The sequence below is a fragment of the Schizosaccharomyces pombe genome, assembly GCF_000002945.2.
Source record: "Schizosaccharomyces pombe strain 972h- genome assembly, chromosome: I".
Classification (NCBI taxonomy): domain Eukaryota; kingdom Fungi; phylum Ascomycota; class Schizosaccharomycetes; order Schizosaccharomycetales; family Schizosaccharomycetaceae; genus Schizosaccharomyces; species Schizosaccharomyces pombe.
In genome coordinates this window covers 2,082,747-2,102,003 of record NC_003424.3, presented here as the reverse complement: position 1 = coordinate 2,102,003, position 19,257 = coordinate 2,082,747, and the positions used below count along the sequence as shown (strand labels likewise).

At 36.1% G+C, this 19,257-nt stretch overlaps 8 protein-coding genes and 8 long non-coding RNA genes across 16 annotated transcripts; 8 read left to right on the top strand and 8 right to left on the bottom strand.

Moving 5' to 3' along the window:
- Window positions 1–198: 198 nt before the first annotated feature.
- Window positions 199–3,809, top strand: fft3. Its single transcript, NM_001019048.3, has one exon. It carries the CDS (start codon window positions 955–957, stop codon window positions 3,721–3,723), a length of 2,769 nt encoding a protein of 922 aa, NP_593617.1. The 5' UTR covers window positions 199–954; the 3' UTR covers window positions 3,724–3,809.
- Window positions 1,068–1,294, bottom strand: SPOM_SPNCRNA.2940. Its single transcript, NR_192308.1, has one exon. It is a non-coding gene; the product is annotated as a non-coding RNA (long non-coding RNA).
- On the bottom strand, window positions 2,766–4,078 carry SPOM_SPNCRNA.2939. The gene has a single exon (NR_192307.1). It is a non-coding gene; the product is annotated as a non-coding RNA (long non-coding RNA).
- SPOM_SPAC25A8.03C (uncharacterized protein) lies at window positions 3,986–5,842 on the top strand. The gene has a single exon (NM_001019047.3). It carries the CDS (start codon window positions 4,219–4,221, stop codon window positions 5,620–5,622), a length of 1,404 nt encoding a protein of 467 aa, NP_593616.2. The 5' UTR covers window positions 3,986–4,218; the 3' UTR covers window positions 5,623–5,842.
- SPOM_SPNCRNA.2938 lies at window positions 4,245–5,664 on the bottom strand. The gene has a single exon (NR_192306.1). It is a non-coding gene; the product is annotated as a non-coding RNA (long non-coding RNA).
- A 296-nt stretch (window positions 5,843–6,138) lies between the features above and the next one.
- Window positions 6,139–7,005, top strand: SPOM_SPNCRNA.794. The gene has a single exon (NR_151171.1). It is a non-coding gene; the product is annotated as a non-coding RNA, possible alternative UTR (long non-coding RNA).
- SPOM_SPNCRNA.793 lies at window positions 6,283–8,606 on the bottom strand. The gene has a single exon (NR_151170.1). It is a non-coding gene; the product is annotated as a non-coding RNA (long non-coding RNA).
- Window positions 7,020–7,894, top strand: obr1 (NAD(P)H dehydrogenase (quinone)). Its single transcript, NM_001019046.3, has one exon. The coding sequence runs from the start codon at window positions 7,113–7,115 to the stop codon at window positions 7,719–7,721; it is 609 nt and encodes a 202-aa protein (NP_593615.1). The 5' UTR covers window positions 7,020–7,112; the 3' UTR covers window positions 7,722–7,894.
- On the top strand, window positions 8,063–8,783 carry SPOM_SPNCRNA.792. The gene has a single exon (NR_151169.1). It is a non-coding gene; the product is annotated as a non-coding RNA, possible alternative UTR (long non-coding RNA).
- On the top strand, window positions 8,777–12,449 carry SPOM_SPAC3C7.13C (glucose-6-phosphate 1-dehydrogenase). Its single transcript, NM_001019045.3, has one exon. The coding sequence runs from the start codon at window positions 9,062–9,064 to the stop codon at window positions 10,481–10,483; it is 1,422 nt and encodes a 473-aa protein (NP_593614.1). The 5' UTR covers window positions 8,777–9,061; the 3' UTR covers window positions 10,484–12,449.
- On the bottom strand, window positions 10,693–12,715 carry tip1 (CLIP170 family protein Tip1). Its single transcript, NM_001019044.3, has one exon. The coding sequence runs from the start codon at window positions 12,215–12,217 to the stop codon at window positions 10,832–10,834; it is 1,386 nt and encodes a 461-aa protein (NP_593613.1). The 5' UTR covers window positions 12,218–12,715; the 3' UTR covers window positions 10,693–10,831.
- Window positions 12,716–13,149: 434 nt separating this feature from the next.
- On the bottom strand, window positions 13,150–14,129 carry SPOM_SPNCRNA.2937. Its single transcript, NR_192305.1, has one exon. It is a non-coding gene; the product is annotated as a non-coding RNA (long non-coding RNA).
- On the top strand, window positions 13,680–15,611 carry cnx1 (calnexin Cnx1). Its single transcript, NM_001356049.2, has one exon. It carries the CDS (start codon window positions 13,707–13,709, stop codon window positions 15,387–15,389), a length of 1,683 nt encoding a protein of 560 aa, NP_001342872.1. The 5' UTR covers window positions 13,680–13,706; the 3' UTR covers window positions 15,390–15,611.
- pex13 (peroxin 13) lies at window positions 15,571–16,894 on the bottom strand. Its single transcript, NM_001019042.3, has one exon. The coding sequence runs from the start codon at window positions 16,754–16,756 to the stop codon at window positions 15,890–15,892; it is 867 nt and encodes a 288-aa protein (NP_593611.1). The 5' UTR covers window positions 16,757–16,894; the 3' UTR covers window positions 15,571–15,889.
- A 168-nt stretch (window positions 16,895–17,062) lies between these two features.
- Window positions 17,063–18,575, bottom strand: set8 (lysine methyltransferase Set8). The gene has a single exon (NM_001019041.3). It carries the CDS (start codon window positions 18,483–18,485, stop codon window positions 17,196–17,198), a length of 1,290 nt encoding a protein of 429 aa, NP_593610.1. The 5' UTR covers window positions 18,486–18,575; the 3' UTR covers window positions 17,063–17,195.
- SPOM_SPNCRNA.2936 lies at window positions 17,130–19,227 on the top strand. The gene has a single exon (NR_192304.1). It is a non-coding gene; the product is annotated as a non-coding RNA (long non-coding RNA).
- Window positions 19,228–19,257: the final 30 nt, after the last annotated feature.

Genomic DNA, 19,257 nt, shown 5'->3' with positions numbered 1-19,257 from the left:
ATGTTTAATGATTTTATTAAAACTATAAAAGAATAAAGACAATTTCGCCACGGTATCTTTTGCTAAATGTTTAGTAATATAAAGAGCAAGTTGCCATCATGATATAGCTTTACCATAAACTACGTTACAACGTTTAAGGCATTATTTAGCATCAGTATTTGGGACCACTACCACCATATCACGCCCCCGTGCCACATCAAGAACAAACTACCAGCATAGTGTGCTCTTGAATTATACCGAATAATTCCATAATACAAAAGAAGGTATTGGGTGACTGGAGTCTTTTTCTTTAACAATCCGATTCATTGAGTGTTATTATTTTAATTTTGGTAATTTTCTTTTTCTTTTTTTAAACAAAGATTGTTTTTGGATAGCCAAAGTATAAGTCGTTTTTGGTGATCTTTAATTGCGAGTATTTGTTTATTGCTAGAGCTTACCAAGTTTGCTTCATCTTAAACATCAGGAAAATTTTAAATTTATATTTTAAAATTTTTTTGTCTACTTTTCATTTACATTTTATTTTTCTTCATTAAATTCTGCATATCATCTCGAAACAACGCTTATGTATTAGAAGAAGGTGGTCTATCCTAATTAACTCATACACATCTCGTAACTAAAGGAATTGTTTCTTGTTTTAGAAATTGCAATAAGTTTTGGCCCTCAAAATTTTTTGTAATCTGCTGTTCCCATATTAAGTTTTCAACTATTTGAGTTACCAAGAAACGCGTGAAACAAGAAATCTGTATTGTTTTGTCGTTATTTCTTCCATTTTAATTAATCTTAGGAGAATTTAAAAAGTTTCAATCTTTTTGCATCTATTCTCGGCGCTCTTAATTCGTGTGATAAAATTATTCATAATATACACGTGACCTTACATATTTTTTCTCCAAATCCTATATTTTAGATTCAATTTTCTTTTGCCATTTGCTTGGATACATTGATTGTTACTTAATTATGGATGGAAAAAGAAAAATAGAGCATACCGCTGATGGCACGCATTACGACGCGACTTCCAACGTGAAGCGCAAGCCAATTTTCCCCCCTTTCATTGCTGATTCGCTTTCAGAAGCTACCGAAAAAGCTAATGTTATGGGGGGTGGTATGAATTCGCGACTTCAGATTCTTTCAGAGATGTCTAAACGAGTTCAGGCTACTGCACCCATTTCAAGTTTAGAACATTTCAAGCAGTTGAGTGATATTTCTCCCTCATTTACTTCCTCTGCTAACTCCATAAATCAACCATATAATTATTCCGGTTCGTTAGAAAATCTTGTTCCTACACCTTCTGCTGGCACTCCTTCGCAATTTATGGATGCCCAAAATCCATACGGCGCTGTTTACAATGCTTTATCTCAATTCTCTGAGACAGAGCCCAAAATGCCCTCTTACATGGATGACGAAGAAGCAAGCGATTCTTTACCTCTTTCATTATCGTCTCAATCACTGAGTTCACAGGTTACAAATCAAAAGCCAGCCCCACATCGTCTTACAATGAGAGAACGATATGCTGCTAATAATCTTACTAACGGACTTCAATTTACCTTGCCATTGTCATCTCGAAAGACTTATGAGCCTGAAGCTGACGATGACAGCAATGATGATATGTACTCTGATGATGATTCAAATGCAGATCGCTGGGCATCTCGTATAGATACTGCTGCTCTAAAGGAGGAAGTTCTTAAATATATGAATCGTTGTTCAACACAGGATTTGGCTGACATGACAGGTTGTACGCTTGCTGAAGCTGAATTTATGGTTGCCAAAAGACCTTTTCCAGATCTTGAATCTGCTTTGGTCGTTAAGCAACCTCGTCCGGTGATTCCCAAAGGTAGACGAGGTAGACGTGAAAAAACTCCTCTTGGACCACGTTTAGTTGGTATATGTATGGAAATTATGCGTGGTTATTTCGTAGTGGATGCGCTTATTCGTCAGTGTGAGCAGCTAGGTGGTAAAATTCAGCGCGGCATTGAAGCGTGGGGCTTGTCAAACACTGCTACATCTGATGAAGGTGAAACTTCTCTTGTCAACTTTGATCAAATGAAAAGTTTCGGTACGCCTGCAAATTCCTCGTTTATCACTACACCTCCTGCATCTTTTTCGCCCGATATCAAACTACAGGATTATCAGATCATTGGGATTAATTGGCTTTACCTTTTGTACGAGCTCAAACTGGCTGGTATCCTGGCTGATGAAATGGGGCTCGGTAAAACTTGTCAAACCATCGCTTTTTTCTCATTACTCATGGATAAAAATATTAACGGGCCACATTTGGTAATTGCACCTGCTTCAACGATGGAGAATTGGTTACGTGAATTTGCCAAGTTCTGTCCCAAGCTAAAAATTGAACTTTATTATGGATCGCAAGTCGAACGTGAAGAAATTCGTGAACGTATCAACTCTAATAAAGATTCTTATAACGTTATGTTAACCACCTACCGTTTAGCCGCTACTAGTAAGGCTGATCGTTTGTTTTTGCGCAACCAAAAGTTCAATGTTTGTGTATATGACGAAGGTCATTACTTGAAAAACCGTGCGTCTGAGAGATATCGTCATTTGATGAGTATTCCTGCCGACTTTCGAGTTTTGCTAACTGGTACACCGCTACAGAATAATCTTAAAGAATTAATTTCGCTTTTAGCGTTCATTCTTCCTCATGTATTTGATTATGGTTTGAAAAGTTTAGATGTCATTTTTACTATGAAAAAATCCCCAGAAAGCGACTTTGAACGAGCATTGCTTTCAGAACAGCGAGTATCGAGAGCCAAAATGATGATGGCCCCATTTGTCCTTCGCCGTAAAAAGAGCCAGGTGTTAGATGCTTTGCCGAAGAAAACGCGTATTATAGAATTTTGCGAATTTTCCGAAGAGGAACGTCGCCGTTATGATGACTTCGCTAGCAAACAAAGTGTAAATTCTTTATTGGATGAAAATGTCATGAAAACTAATTTAGATACGAATGCAAATCTTGCAAAGAAGAAAAGCACAGCTGGTTTTGTGCTTGTACAGCTTCGTAAGCTTGCGGATCACCCTATGTTGTTTCGAATTCATTATAAAGATGATATCCTTCGACAAATGGCGAAAGCTATTATGAATGAACCCCAATACAAAAAGGCAAACGAACTTTATATATTTGAAGACATGCAGTACATGTCAGATATTGAGCTACATAATTTGTGTTGCAAATTTCCGTCTATCAATTCATTCCAACTTAAAGATGAACCTTGGATGGACGCCACAAAGGTCAGAAAACTTAAAAAACTGCTCACTAATGCTGTTGAAAATGGCGACAGAGTTGTATTATTTAGTCAGTTTACACAGGTTTTGGACATTCTTCAACTTGTCATGAAATCATTAAATCTAAAGTTTTTAAGATTTGATGGTTCTACACAAGTCGATTTCCGCCAGGATCTCATCGATCAATTTTATGCTGATGAAAGCATTAATGTATTTCTTCTTTCTACCAAAGCCGGCGGTTTTGGTATCAATCTTGCGTGTGCTAATATGGTTATTCTTTATGATGTCTCTTTCAATCCATTCGATGACCTTCAGGCGGAAGATAGAGCACATAGAGTTGGCCAAAAGAAAGAAGTTACAGTTTATAAATTTGTTGTCAAGGATACCATCGAAGAGCACATTCAACGTTTAGCCAACGCTAAAATTGCTTTGGATGCGACTCTTTCCGGCAATGCCGAAACTGTGGAGGCTGAAGATGACGATGATTAGTTTATACAGGGTTTTTTATGCATTAGTTTTAAAATAGTCAAATTGATTAGGTTTCTACTTTATTCGAGTAAACCTTTCTCTTTATTTTCAATTGTATTATCTGTATTTGTGTTTTGCACGTTATAAGTCGATCCCGTTTCACTAAATCAGATTAAAAGATTTGATTTGTAAAAGTAAATTCTATTTATTGAATGATACAAATTCAGTACTTCTTCAACCTAATATGAAAGCTTTTAGCTTCTTGACACCATTTATATACCACGCCAAAAACGCGTCGTGAAAATGGTCAGTCTTTTTTGAAGATAATACAGCAAATAAGCGATTCTTATTATCCAAAGTCGTTCTAAAACTTGCAAAACAAAAGTTGACAGAGGAAAGCACTTCACCTAGTAAGTTTATGAAATCATATTATTACATTTTATTTCTCAACTTCGAATAATAGTAATCGAATAAATAATGAATTTTGTTCAATTTTAATACTACAAAGAGTGTTAAATGCTGAATCTTTATATGTGGAAGCTAAGTCGCTCTCAAGTTTATCAAGCTTCATTATTATTTGGAAGCAGAGTAATTAGTGCTCTTGCATTTACAAATACCGGTCTAGTTTTGCATGGCCCAAGAAGATGGTATACTACTGATAATGGATTTTTGTTGCACCGCGATTCTAAGGTTTCGTTAGCCGATTATATTCATGAATCTACGTTTGATCCCAGCAAGGGTTACTATTCTCGACTTTGGACAGGCTCAACCAATAATTTGAGCCATTCTGTACATGTATTAAGGAAAGAAGGGCATAAATGTTCCAAAGAATTTGATCCTTTTTTGCATGGAATACCTATTCCTCAAAAGGCATTAAACATCTATGAAAAGCAAAGGTCTCTATTCTCTGAGTCCATTAGTAACTACTTGGTGTTGCAGTATAAACTTCGATATTTCCCGGTGTTTGATTTGAAAATATATGATTTTCATTCTGGGACTGGAATAATAGCATTGGATATTCTTGATTATCTTTATAAAAATCACCTTGAAGTTTATGGACGTACTACATACAATATAGTCTTGCATAATTCTTGGCAAGCAAGCTGGTTTAAGAGCATGTTGACATCTGTGAGATATGCAAAGCATGGAGATCATATTGATATATATGTTAGTGATCCATTAACGTGGAACCATACTGATACAAATCCTTGCTTTGTATTGGCATTACAGGTAATTAGCTCCTTCGGTCATGATTTATTTCGTCAGAGTAACGGCGCCATGATGATGGAACGGTGCTGGCTTGGTCCAGAGCACTTTTTAAACGAATTCTTCACTCTAAATACTCACCAAAAAGTTAGCTCTTTGAATTACCATTTAGCATTTCAACAAGCTAGGATTAATGTTCAGCAAGGGTTTAGCGACAGCAGGGCTAAACGGTACTTTTCCGGTGTTAAACAAGTATTTTGGTCCTTTTTTAGCACGCAAAAACTCACATACTATCCTACGAAAGCCATTAGATTTTTTGAACGATTGTCAAAACAGTTTCCGCACCACAGTCTGCTTTTGATGGACGTGTGTCACGTTGACAAATCCTTGCCTGGAATCAATGCACCGTCTGTTTTAAGTATGGAAAATGATTTTTCTACAAAAAAAATGTCTTCTAACATTGGGCACGTGTTTCAAAATGAGACCGTCAAATATGTGTTTCCCACACCTTTATATCTAGTTTCAGATATACTTCAGCTTGCTACTCATAATCGGTCCTTCATTTGTTCACTTCCCCATTTCTTAAGGCGATGGTCTAATGAACATGGTAGAAAGTTTTTCGTTCCTGTAGAACCGTCATCTAAAAACCTAAAAGTTCCTTATTCCTTCAACAATTACTACGTTGTCTCGTCTATGCCAACTTATTATTACTAAATGGCAAGTACTATTTTTCTTATTCTTTGTTCAACTTGAGAGGTGCACTAAGCGGGCTAGTGAATTGACTTTAGTTATTTATTTATTTATTTTTTGAAAATTGGTTATAAATAAAATAGCTTTAAATTGGAAAGAATATCATATTCAGTTAGGGTTGAAAAGGTTAAATAATGAAATTGCCAGTGTCAACTCGAAAGAGAATGCGAGCTTTAAACTGCATAAATAATTAAATATCGGAAATTTATACAATCTTCAAACGCAAGCCGTATTCAGTTTTGTATTGAACATCGATTGAATTGCTATAATCTTCCTATTAAAGATTTTGCAATAAACATTAATAATCCATTGAAATTTTTTTTTTTTTTTTTAAGAATCGAATTTTATTGTATTAAGACGTGATCCTAAACGCATTGTATAATATCATTGTGTTTTATTTTCCTGGGGTTTTTTTTTATTGCTTATTTAATTAATTAATTATTTATTTAATTAGTTAATTTATTTGCTTAGTTTATTACAACTCGTTCATCTTTTTATTTGGTTTTTTACTTTTAATTATTATTTCTTTTTTAATCATTCTTGAGAAATCGCTCTGTTTTGATTATGCGATTTATTTGCTATTGTCTTTTAGCACCTACAAATTTCTCAAGAATATTATCCTGTATGATGTTTTACATATGAATATATGAAATTGATTGATTTAAAATTGATACTATGATGAGAAAGGGAAGAGGTTTAACACTTCATTCTATAACCGTTTTCTTTTGTTTTCAGTGCTGACCAATTCCTTGCATACACAAAAACTTTCCAAGGATGATGATGGACTGGCTGACCATCAATGCATTTTGCACTTAAAATAGCGTACGTTTTATCGATTTACCGATGTTTTCCATTGGGTTGTGTTAAATTAGAGGTGACCGTAACCATGTTATTTTCCCAGTACTAAGTTAGTAGGAAAGCTATAGAGAAACCCAAAGTCCCCCACTTAGGCCAACAGTGGCGCAGCTACATCGATAAAGCAAAGATGAAAATAGCGATACAAAAGGTCAACACCAAAAACTCATCAAGCGAGCCAAAGTATGTAACCTCAGTTTACAGAAAATGGGACAGGTAATAACAAATGCCAACACCTGTGGAATGAAAGTATTTCAAGCACAAAATCGGTTTGTTTGATCTAAAGTGAGCATGAATGAGAGAGAAAGAAATAAAATAATAATAGAATCATTGTTTGAATAGGATTAGTCAGAAATGGTTCAATTTTCACAATCCTAGGATGAACCAAAGGTAGTTTACGTAATCTTGGTAATCAACCGCTGGTCCCAAAAAAACAGGAAATAAAAAAAAACACATCGGAGGCTTTCAAAAAATCTATATAAGGACGTAAAATTCCCTATATTTTTAAACGTTCCAAAGAAATTCAATCACAGCTTCATTCTTCACTGTCGTGCTTCGATTTCGTTATTTTATTACTCCAGCGTTTTATTAAACCCAGTATGTCTACCGCAAACACCGTCGCTATTGTGATTTATTCCACTTATGGCCATGTCGTCAAACTGGCTGAGGCCGAAAAGGCTGGCATTGAGAAAGCTGGTGGAAAAGCTGTCATTTATCAGTTCCCCGAGACATTGAGTCCTGAAATCTTGGAGAAGATGCATGCTGCACCCAAACCCAATTACCCTGTTGTTACACTCGATGTCTTAACGCAGTATGATGCCTTCCTCTTCGGTTATCCTACACGCTACGGCACTCCTCCTGCTCAGTTCCGTACTTTTTGGGACTCCACTGGTGGTTTATGGGTGCAAGGTGCTTTGCATGGAAAGTACTTTGGTCAGTTCTTTTCCACCGGTACCTTGGGCGGTGGTCAAGAAAGCACTGCTCTTACTGCCATGACCAGCTTTGTTCATCATGGAATGATTTTTGTACCTCTTGGCTATAAGAATACATTTTCACTCATGGCTAACGTTGAGTCCATTCATGGCGGCTCCAGCTGGGGCGCTGGTTCCTATGCTGGAGCCGACGGTTCTCGTAATGTATCCGATGATGAACTAGAAATTGCACGAATTCAAGGTGAGACTTTCTTCAAGACTGTTTTCCGCAAGTAAGACTTTGCGAATAGTATCTATTGAAACAGTGCAAATGATTGCACAATTTTGAGTTGAATCACCAACTGGCTTTTTTTGTTTACGCCCATGCATTGCATTGCTTGGCCAAGTAATGCACGTTTCGCTAGTTGATTGTTTATACCATAGAATGAATATTCAATTATTTCTCTTTTAAAGTAGAAGTCTTAGGAATGTATTTTCGCGTAATCCGTCACCTAATTGAGATGCTTAATGTAAAAAACATCCATTTTCTGTATCTCAACCATTCGATTTAGTAATGTGTCGTTTATAGCTAACTGAACAAAACGATATTTCTACGGATGTTCTCTCTTACAAATCGCTTTCGCCCTATATTCTTGGGAGTTATTATTTAATGCTCTTTTGCTATTTGTTAAAGACCACTCACTATTACTCGATTTTTCGACACGTGTGATGTATGTATGTATCGGCACTGATGATGATCAGAAAGACATCTTTCGATAATACCGCAACCATAAACTATCCCACGATTCCGTCTATCCTCGTTTGAGTTTCAATATTTTATTGTTCGTGCGAATTTAATAATTCAAGGTTATCACCTTTTTATTCTAGAGTTGTAAGTTTTTATATTAATTGCCTTTCTTTACTACTGCAGGTAAGTTTTGCTTATCAATCGAATCGTTCAAGGCTCCACCCCGCCGCAGAACTTTAAACAAACCCGGTTACACGCGTGTTGTAGGATCTAATTCAGCAGCACAAAAGATGTAAAAAAGAATTGGATTACAATGCCTTTTACACAACTTGTCTATCCTCTCAAACTTCTGATCGATACAAAAGCTCTTGCTCAGCGCTTTCGCCAAACTCCTGTAACCCTTATAGCATATTTCTATGCGAACTCTGATCCGCAGCTTAATGCAACTTAAACCATAACATTGGGAAGCTATTTTTGCATGCGTAAGGCTACCTAATATATCGTCATAGGCAATATGTTTTACTTGGCATATGATTTCATACTCTAAACCCAAGTCGTTTTGGTCTTATTATTTAAAGGATGGTTAGTCCATCAATGGGAAGGCACTGATTATTTCTAATTGAGAATTTTACCCCAAGGCTCTCTGATATCTTGAAAGCATTCCTGTACTGAAGGCTAACCTTGAATTGGTAAAGCACTTATTCATCGCGTATTCCTTTCGAATATACGCAAAGTTTCAGCCATTCTGTTCGTTATTTGATTATTGTTTTGTTGGAGATTTTATTAATAGGAAGTTATTTCTTTAGTTTTGCCATACATTATTGTTATTTGCTATATTAGTTTTCGCCCACTCGCTCTTCTACAGTTAAAGTTCATCTTATAAACAAAAATGGTTACTTTTATGGTATTTGGTGCATCAGGCAACCTCGCCAACAAAAAGACATTCCCTGCCCTGTTCCATCTCTTCAAACGAAACCTGGTAGATCGTTCTTCCTTTTACGTACTTGGATATGCTAGAAGTAAGATACCTATCGGTGAATTCAGGGAAAGTATTCGTGAATCTGTGAAGCCAGATACTGAAAGCAAACAGGTGTTTCAGGACTTCATTGACCGAGTATCTTACTTCAGTGGTCAGTATGATCAGAGCAGTTCTTATGTGGAATTTCGAAAACACCTAGAATCAGTTGAAAAAAAAGCAGACTCTTCGAAAGCACTTCGTATCTTTTATATCGCCTTACCACCATCTGTTTACGTGACAGTCAGTTCTCATATATATGAGAATTTATATTTACCAGGAAAATCGCGGTTAGTTATTGAAAAACCGTTTGGTAAAAACTATCAATCGGCTGTTAAACTCAAAGAAGAAGTTCATAAGCATTGGAAAGAGGAAGAAATTTATCGGATTGATCATTATACAGCCAAAGATATGGTTAACAATTTTTTCACCCTTCGTTTTGCAAACTCTTCGTCCATTGACGCAGTTTTAAATCGCCATTCTATTCAATCCGTCGAAATACACATGTATGAAACGGGAGGCTGTGAAGGCCGTATTGGTTACTATGATGCGAATGGAGTCGTTCGCGACGTCGTACAGAATCATTTAACTCAAATTTTTTGTATTGCTGCTATGAATGAACCGAAGTCTGCTTCTGCGAGTGATGTTCGTGCTGAAAAGGTCAATTTGTTGAAAGCTACCAGACCAGCATCTTTGAAAGAAAGTATGCTTGGTCAGTATACAACTAGCGAAGACGGTAAAATACCGGGCTACTTAGACTTGGAGGGAGTCCCTAAAGATAGTAAAGCCACCACATTTGCTGCATCCACTCTTCATGTTGATAATGATCGATGGAAGGGCGTACCCTTCGTATTTGTCTCTGGTAAGCGGATGAAAAAAGGTGAAGTATATATCAAGTACTATTTCCGTCTAAAAGACTCCGGAATTTTCTCCGACGTAAAACGACGTCGGTACTTGATTCTTCATGTTCAGCCGGAGGAGTTTGTCAATTTGACATGTACTATTAATAAACCCATGACTACTGACCTTCAACCGATTGACGCCTATGCTTCGCTCAATTATAATGAGCAATTTAAAGATCTGATGAAGGAAAAACGAGATGGCTATGAAATTTTATTCGAAGATGCAATTCGCGGTGATCCCACTAAGTTCATTCGTTATGATGAGGTTGAGTATGCTTGGAAGATATGGGACGAAATCCTCGATTCTCCCAAAAAACCTATTCCCTATCCAGCTGGTTCAGATGGTCCTGAGGGTTTGGAAGCTTATATGAAAAGGCATCTAGGCCATGAATAGTTGCCTTCTTGCTTTTTATTATATTCATATTGTACCGTTGTAACAGGAGTAAACTTATCAAATTAAATCGTTTGTGTGTGTCAATATTTTTAGTATATCTTGCTTAAAAATTAAATACGTTTTAACAGAATTTAATATAGCATTTGCTAAATCGACCATAGCACTCGTCTTACACAATGTATCGTTTTTAAACAAAGGAAGGCAAATACGAAACTGCAAACATGCAAGGGAAACATTCAAAATGAGGATAACAGATTAGGCATTAGTCATTTACTACTATTGTAAACTAATTATAAAGCATGCTGAAGATACAGCTATTACATTATGACCAGAAGTGGTCATATATATTTAAGCTTCGTCTGTGCTGCCAAATACAGTGGGACATTCCTGCAATGAATGATTATTTGTTTCACACACCTCACACCAAGTTTCTTCGTCATCATGGCTATCCGAATCATTTTCTTCCACTTCCTGAGTAGTTTCTAGCTCAAATTCGGCCGGCGACATCCTTTCATTATCTCGTTCATTATTGATGGTCAACTGCTCAATCGTATGTTCTAATTCACTAATACGTGATACAAGATTTTCTTTCTCCGCTGCATAATTGGAAAGCTTTTCATCTGATGGGACTGGTGTTGTGTCATTTCTGTCAAGGCTTTTTTCTAGTTTAGAAATGTAAAAATCTTTTTCATCAGAAAGTGCTTGAAGTTTTTCAACTTTTTCCCGTAGCACTTCTATTTCAATTTCGTAAAATTCAAGAGTCTGACGGCGTTGAGGATGGTTTTCAGGTAAATCGTTAGAACCTTTACCACGTTTGGGACTTTCAAAAGAAGCGTTGGTGAGGGTGGGTGAACTGCTTTCCATATGAGATAACTTTTCATTAGCAGTAGAACTGTTAGCTTTTTGCTTCATCAAGGTATCAACACGCTCTTGAAGTATCTCAACCTGATTAAGAGCATAGTCGCGCTCTTGTTGAAGGCTAAAAAGTAAATCATCTTCGGATTTTCCAGACATATACATCTCAAGTTGAGCTTCCAATTCAGCTATTCGGTTTTCATATGTCTCAATTGCACGATTGCTAGATTCCTCTAAACACTCAATAGTAGTTTTAAACTCAAATCTCCGTTGTGAAGCCTCATTGCGCATCTGTTGAATTCTTTCTTCTTTCAAAGTAATTCTTTCACGAAGCTCATCGACTTCATCTTGTTGGTCATTGAAATTTGTAACGAGTGACTGCAATTGATCAACCGTAGCCAACACTTCTTCCAATTGCTGTTGATGGTTTTGACGTTCGTAAAGCAAATCCTCAATACGTTTCTGAAGAATTTTTTCGGTTGGCGTTAAGGCAGTAGAGGAAATAGTATTCATACTGAGATTACTAGAGGACGAAACATTGGTTAATCTTGGAATAGATGATTGAAGATTAGGAGACATAGGAGGAAAACCCATTCCTATTGATGCTGCAGTTCCATCTATTTTGGGAGAAGGTGATGATGAAATAGAAGATGCAAGCTTACATTTATCGAATGGCACAAAAATGCCCGTCTTCTCGTTGTTTTTAGTTTTGAAGTATTCACGACCATCAACGACGCCTCTGTTTTTACCAAACTCGGCAAATTCAGGTAAAAGCTCCAAGCCGACATACACACCTTTTCGGTTTTCCACTTCTCCAGCATAACGGACAAACCCCCGCTCTCCGGTTATTACCTCAACGACACTGCCAAGAGGAAACATTTAGAGGAAAATTTAGGAATATTAATAAAAGATTCAAAAGTTTCTCGATGACAAAAATAGAGCTATAAGGTTTGAAGGAGTAAAGTTGAAAATGGAACGTAGAAAATGCTGACGTGGTATAAGGAATAAAAAGAAAGAGACAATTTGAAACCAAAAGATTGTAATCAAGTATTAGGGGGATAACAAAAAATTCAATTCGTAGATAAATGAATATATCTATTTGCTGCCGACAAAAGATCGTAAATTAAGTACTCAAGTAACCAATTTTCCAGCTTATTTGATTTGATATATGTTATACTAGCAGTGAGAAAGGGAGAAGAATTAAAAGAAGGTTAACCAATATCCAAAATTGAGGTAACTATTGATGAAATTACTATGGTCAAGTCTCAACTTTCCAATTAAGTTTTTAGATTATCAATTAAAGATCTTCATCTAAACAAAATTTAAAAGAAATATAATAAATACAGTTGAAAGCAAGCAAACGCACCGTGGTGTACTAATCCTATGAATATAGGTGGGTACTGGTAAAGTGGTATTTGCTCGAACTGCTTAGAGGTAACATTGCTACTTAATCAAAATTAAAAGTAAACAAAACAATGAATAAATATACTCAATACAAAATAGTTGTTTTATCACAACAACAAATCTTTGTTTACTAACTAACTCTTTAATAAAAATTATATGTATCAGATGTTGTAAAACTTATTATACTAGAGTATGAAAGCAATTTACGAAGTGCAAAGCGGTGTGTTTTTATTAATAGATATTACTCTCATAGATTTCATGTTTCAATCTGTTACCAAGACAATAGTCATCTTTCTCTTTAACCCGGTAGATATTTGCACTTAATAATGATGGACTTGCTAAAAAAATATTTGCTATTTGAGATTTTGCTAAAGGCTAACTATAAACTATTTAAAAAAAAAACATATTAAATATTGTGATTGTCCCAATTTTGAGCTAATGGTGTACGAGAATAAAAAAACTTGTTTGATACCTGACAGTTGTTATGCGTCAGACTAAAGCATATTCTAATGATTGAAGATTCAAAGACTACGAGTATAGCGCTTTCAAGGCTTTATGACTAGTGATAGTTTGTAAACTTTTATTTTATCTCATTGTTTGCATTACTCTTTTTTTTTACTTAATGGGGAGAACAATTAAAGCCAAATACTTAGTATATTAAAATGCAAACGTTTACTGTAAACATGTTACTGCAACCTTCATTATAGCAAGACATTGCGCTCCGTAATTCACAAAGTAAGAAGTAAAATAAATATAAAGATCTAATGCAAATACAACTTACCAGATAGGTCTTTCAAATCTAATCATCTAAGTTTAATGCGATTTGTTTTTCGTTCCGGAACCTTCTCCATTATTCTTTCGATTATGTTTGCTGATCCATCTCATCGATCAAAGCCGTAGTACTACCAAAACACACGCAAAACCGCGCACCGTAGTTATCAACTACACCACCCAACACGTGGAAATGAAGTACGGAAAGGTATCTTTTCTAGCGCTTTTGTGCTCTTTATATGTTCGGGGATCACTTGCTGATCCTGAATCCGAACAAGAACCTTTGGTTTTTAACCCAACTGAAGTGAAAGCGCCTCTTGTTGAGCAGTTTCAAGGTGCATGGTCTGAACGTTGGATTCCTTCACATGCTAAACGATTTGTAAATGGTATTGAAGAAATGAGCTATGTAGGTGAATGGACTGTTGAGGAAAGTTCTGGTCCCGGTGCCCTTAAGGGTGAAGCCGGTCTCGTTATGAAAGACGAAGCCGCTCATCATGCTATTTCTTATGAATTTGATGAACCCATAAATGAACCAGAAAAGGATTTGGTAGTTCAATATGAGGTTAACCCCGAAGAGGGTCTGAACTGTGGTGGTGCATATTTAAAGCTCTTAGCAGAACCCACTCATGGTGAAATGTCAAACTCCATCGATTACAGAATCATGTTTGGACCCGACAAATGTGGTGTTAATGACCGTGTTCATTTTATCTTCAAGCATAAGAATCCCCTTACGGGTGAGTATTCCGAGAAGCATCTCGACTCTAGACCCGCCAGCCTTTTGAAACCTGGTATTACAAACCTTTACACTTTAATTGTGAAGCCTGACCAAACCTTCGAAGTCCGTATTAATGGCGATGTTGTCCGTCAAGGATCTTTGTTTTATGATTTTATACCTCCTGTTCTTCCTCCCGTTGAAATTTACGATCCCGAAGATATCAAGCCTGCTGATTGGGTTGACGAACCTGAAATTCCTGACCCCAATGCGGTTAAGCCTGATGATTGGGATGAAGACGCTCCCCGTATGATTCCTGATCCTGACGCAGTGAAACCTGAGGATTGGTTAGAGGATGAACCTCTTTACATTCCTGATCCTGAAGCTCAGAAGCCTGAGGATTGGGATGATGAAGAAGATGGTGATTGGATTCCAAGTGAAATCATCAATCCTAAATGCATTGAAGGTGCTGGCTGTGGTGAATGGAAGCCACCGATGATTCGTAACCCTAACTATCGTGGCCCTTGGTCTCCTCCTATGATCCCTAATCCTGAATTCATTGGTGAATGGTATCCTCGTAAAATTCCTAACCCTGACTATTTTGATGATGATCATCCTTCTCATTTCGGTCCACTCTACGGTGTTGGTTTCGAACTTTGGACTATGCAGCCCAACATCCGCTTTAGCAATATCTATGTCGGCCATTCAATTGAGGACGCTGAACGTCTTGGAAATGAAACTTTCCTACCTAAATTGAAAGCTGAAAGAGAATTACTTTCTAAGCAAGAGTCCATGGAAAAGCAATCAATGCATGTTGACGAAGAGTCTAATCAAATTCTTGAGAAGTTTCTTGACGTATATGATATTATTAAAGCTAAACTTCCTCCAAATGTTGCCGAAAAAGTTGACTACTATGTTGAAACCATCATCGAGACTCCTGAAATTGGGATTGCAATTGTTGCCGTTCTTGGCTCTTTAACCGCTGTTATTCTTACTTGTTACTTTTATTTCTTTGCTTCCTCTTCCCCGGCTTCTTTATCTACTGGAACTACGGAAGCTGAGAAAGAGCAGCAAGAGAAGTTTAAGCAAGAGACTGAGACTGAGAAGATAGACGTTTCTTACGCTCCCGAAACTGAATCACCAACTGCGAAGAATGAAGACTAATGAAACTGCTAAAATGTCAAAAGTTTTTCTTATTTTAAGAATCGCATAGAAGTTGCAATAAACTACTTCCTGTTCCTTTGTGGACTTTTGACTGAAGTAAATGAATATATCAATATATATACTCACTAATACAGCATATTTTGTTTACAAAGTTTGACTCAAAGTAGCGACTCTGTTAAAAGCCTTAGTCTAATTATAAAATACTTGAAAATGTTTTCTCTAGTTCTTATTATGAGTAATATCAATAAATAGACTATGAATTTATAAATCGTGGGTAGTACTATCAAAAAACTTTTTACAACTGCGCATTAGTCGTCAGAGAGAAATGATCAGGCATTTCCCATAAACAAGTGCAAGTAATGCGTGAAATTCTGCAATCAAGAGAAAGGATGTTTGTCTACATATCTTGTGAGAATAGTAGAATAAATTGTCAAACTAAAAAGTTCGTTTACTATACGGGATTCAGACATTTTATTGTCCTCAAACAAAATATCGTAACGTTACCTTGAAATGATTGAACAATAATTTGAAGGAAACCACCCAGTCTCGCCAGATCTCTTTCTTCCTTGCCACCATTCGCAAGGATTACCTTGGGTGTCTGTTTTAGATAGAATTGCTATGATATCTCCTTTTTTTAAAGACATTTCCACTCCCGGATCTCTGGACATAAACTCATAATCAGCCTTGCAAAACTCAAGACTATCAATTTTTTTTCTGATTTTTGCTTGTTGAATCTGTTTTTCTTTTTCATAAATATTTTTGAATAACCTAATTATTGCATAAGGTAAGCCCACCAACCCAAGAATAATTGCCAAGCTACTGACAATTGAATATATTGAATTTTTATGGTTTCCTTCCTCCTTCTCAAATACATCATATTCTTGTGAATTCATTTCATCGATTTTAGAATGCTTGAAGAACTTTAAAACTAGGCGTTTAAGCCGCGACAACAATGAAACAATACCAAATATTGCACCAATAGACGATTTTAGTTTGTTCAGATTTTCACTCACAGAAACAAATGTATTATAACTCATGTGAGCAGCCATTAAAGTAGACTCAAGGACCTGAGCTATACTTCCAACGGCACCTACAATAGATTCAATGACCTGCAGTGATGATATAGGTCCGTTCCCTGGTAAATTGGTTTCCAAAGGGACAAATGGATTAAAGGAAGGAATGAAGGAGTTAAAACCCGAGTATGGATTGAATCCCATATTGTAGTAGTTAGGATTAACAATCCGATTTGCCAAGGGATGCTGAGTAACGCCTTGATTCGTATCAGCATTTGAGTTGCTTACAGACATAATTCCTCCAGCAGGATAAGAAGGTAGACTTGGTCCTTTTTCATTTTGATTTGTTTCCATAGTTAAATCTCAATAAGCTAGATGCGTCCTTGGCAAATATTCTAATAAATCAAAAAGTTGTAGGATGAGTCCTTCGTAAATACGCTGCACGAGCTATTAAATAGGAACTAGGTCGCTTTATGTCAAAGTTGTCGGTGTGGTAGAATACATAGTCCGAAATAGTATTAATGGTAGTCCAATCTGAATACTAACGCCTTAGAATACAGGAAACTGGTATCAATACTACAATTGAAAATTTCCTAATATTTAATAGCATAATCAAAATAGATACTTATTTTTTTCACAATTACTGATTAATTTATTTGGTATGGATATATTACGGATATTATATTATTATACACGATTAGTCATTCCAAATTAAGAGATTTGTAGAGTATTCATCACATACTAAATATTTTCTTTTTTTTTTTAAATAAATAACTTTTTATGCATGGTCGATTCATGACTCAATGGTCTGGCTATGGATGAATTCCACCACAACTTTGGACTTAAGGAGCTTTGAAATAACGTCTCTAAGATATAAAAGGACTTTCTTAAGTAAGAAACTTTCACGCTTTAAAAGCTCTACCGATTCTGAACGTCGTTCGGTTGGATTGTACATATTCTCAATGTTTGTATTTAGGGCAGCATCCGCTAATTGTTCAGCGAGACAAAAAACACGTAAAATATACAAATCTCTTTTAGGAGATAATTGTACAAGCTTTGGCAAATCTTCAACTGAGCATTTTTGACCTTCAAATTCCCAGTCAACTGTTTGAGCTTTTGATTCATCACACACCATTTTGAAGTTTGTAAAGTCTTCAACATTAAGTACAGAAAAAAAAAGAAATGGAGCATGCCACCATAATTCCCCAGATGAATCAGAAACAAATTCAATCATGGGGGGAGTTTTACAAGATCTCCTTTTAGCAAGATCAAGCGAGTCATTAGAATCCTCGGGAATCAAGAGTTTCATAACATTTGTAATCCGATCGCCCTCAGGTTCAGGTAAAAAACCATAAGAAAATAAAAACTCAGCAGAACCTTTTTCACTTCCATAGTTTATCGTAACTTCTTCATTTTCATCAATGTCCTTGTCAAGATAGAGCTGCATAGCATCTTCCGAAAATGACCATTTTGCATTAGACTTAGAGGAGTGATTACATAAATCAATCACAGGAGCTAAAACTGGATCTTTAAAGGGACTTTCAAGGCACCTACTGTGAAACAAAGCATCAGCATGAACCCATTTTGGGAGTGTTATTTTACTAGGCCAGGAATCAGAATACCGCTGGTTTAATGAAAGCCACTCTTGTTGTAAAATTTTTCTCTTGACACAAACTGGATTAAAAATCGAAGTGCCTTGGAGGCTGTAGACTTCTTTTTCGGGCCATTGTGCAGGCGTATTGATAGATAAAGGAAGAACCGTTAAAAACTTATCCCACTTGTTGGTTCGGGGTTGAATACCGAGCCATAAATAGCAAAGAAATAACATAGCCTGAGTTCTGAAACTCATATCGTTCCATTCCTCAAGCGTTGCGATTGAAGCGAATTTATCACAAGAATTTCGAAATTGTTCAACTGTTTTGCGGCATATTATATTTTCAAGTGGAACCTCTAAAAGAACAGTTCCAGAAGTATACCTATTCAAAGAAAAAATTCCATTGCCTTTCTTTCGTATTTTTTTTATAGTAATTTGTTTTGCTCCCGGCGCAAATTGGTTGACCAACTCATTGTATTTGATATCCATTGACTTGATTTTCTCAGTCTTAAGCCAAAACAACGACGGAAAACTTAACAATAAAATGTATTTAATCGAGTTGAAATTTATTGGTTGTTTATTAATAACTCCACGACTTTTCTAAGTCAATAGCAACGAAAATACCCTGTCCCTAGAGAAACAACCGAAGCGACATTAACTTTCGGTAACTCGAACCCAACCCTATATGAACAAAAATACGACGCTTGCATCACAAACGGCAGCCGATTTTTGTACTATAAGTAATTTATGATTTTATTATATCTAGTGGTCATTAGCCTAATACGATTGTCGGTTTAGTTGAAAAATAATATAAAATATTGGAACCTCAAAATAAATAAGTAGTATGTGACAGCTTAAATTATGTATTATTAATATACTAGTAACCTGAGCAGAACAGAGGAAAAATATATTGGCAAAATTATGTGAATCTACATGAAATCTGTTAACTATTGAAATCAATTTATTTCTCCAATTTTTCGTTTTATGGTTAAAATTAATATAAGGACGCAGACTAATATTTTAACAGAGTAGTAGTAAAAAATCCCTATAGAGCTTTTTTGGTTGGTTTATATAGAAACAAGCTTTCTAAAAAGTTATCAAATCATTGTATCTTCTTGCTGATTAAGTACAATACCCTACGGTAGTACCTGGTACCTAATAGGTCTACACTGTCAAATTCATCAGATCCGATGGGCCCACTATAGCAGAGTTTCACGAACTAATTGGATTAATATCTCTATTTACTAATTCATCAAATGCA

Excerpts from the sequence above, each read along its gene's own strand:
- obr1 (NM_001019046.3), top strand. The coding sequence starts at position 7,113 with ATGTCTACCGCAAACACCGTCGCTATTGTGATTTATTCCACTTATGGC.
- tip1 (NM_001019044.3), bottom strand. The coding sequence starts at position 12,217 with ATGTTTCCTCTTGGCAGTGTCGTTGAGGTAATAACCGGAGAGCGGGGG.
- pex13 (NM_001019042.3), bottom strand. The coding sequence starts at position 16,756 with ATGGAAACAAATCAAAATGAAAAAGGACCAAGTCTACCTTCTTATCCT.
- SPOM_SPAC25A8.03C (NM_001019047.3), top strand. The coding sequence starts at position 4,219 with ATGCTGAATCTTTATATGTGGAAGCTAAGTCGCTCTCAAGTTTATCAA.
- set8 (NM_001019041.3), bottom strand. The coding sequence starts at position 18,485 with ATGGATATCAAATACAATGAGTTGGTCAACCAATTTGCGCCGGGAGCA.
- cnx1 (NM_001356049.2), top strand. The coding sequence starts at position 13,707 with ATGAAGTACGGAAAGGTATCTTTTCTAGCGCTTTTGTGCTCTTTATAT.
- SPOM_SPAC3C7.13C (NM_001019045.3), top strand. The coding sequence starts at position 9,062 with ATGGTTACTTTTATGGTATTTGGTGCATCAGGCAACCTCGCCAACAAA.
- fft3 (NM_001019048.3), top strand. The coding sequence starts at position 955 with ATGGATGGAAAAAGAAAAATAGAGCATACCGCTGATGGCACGCATTAC.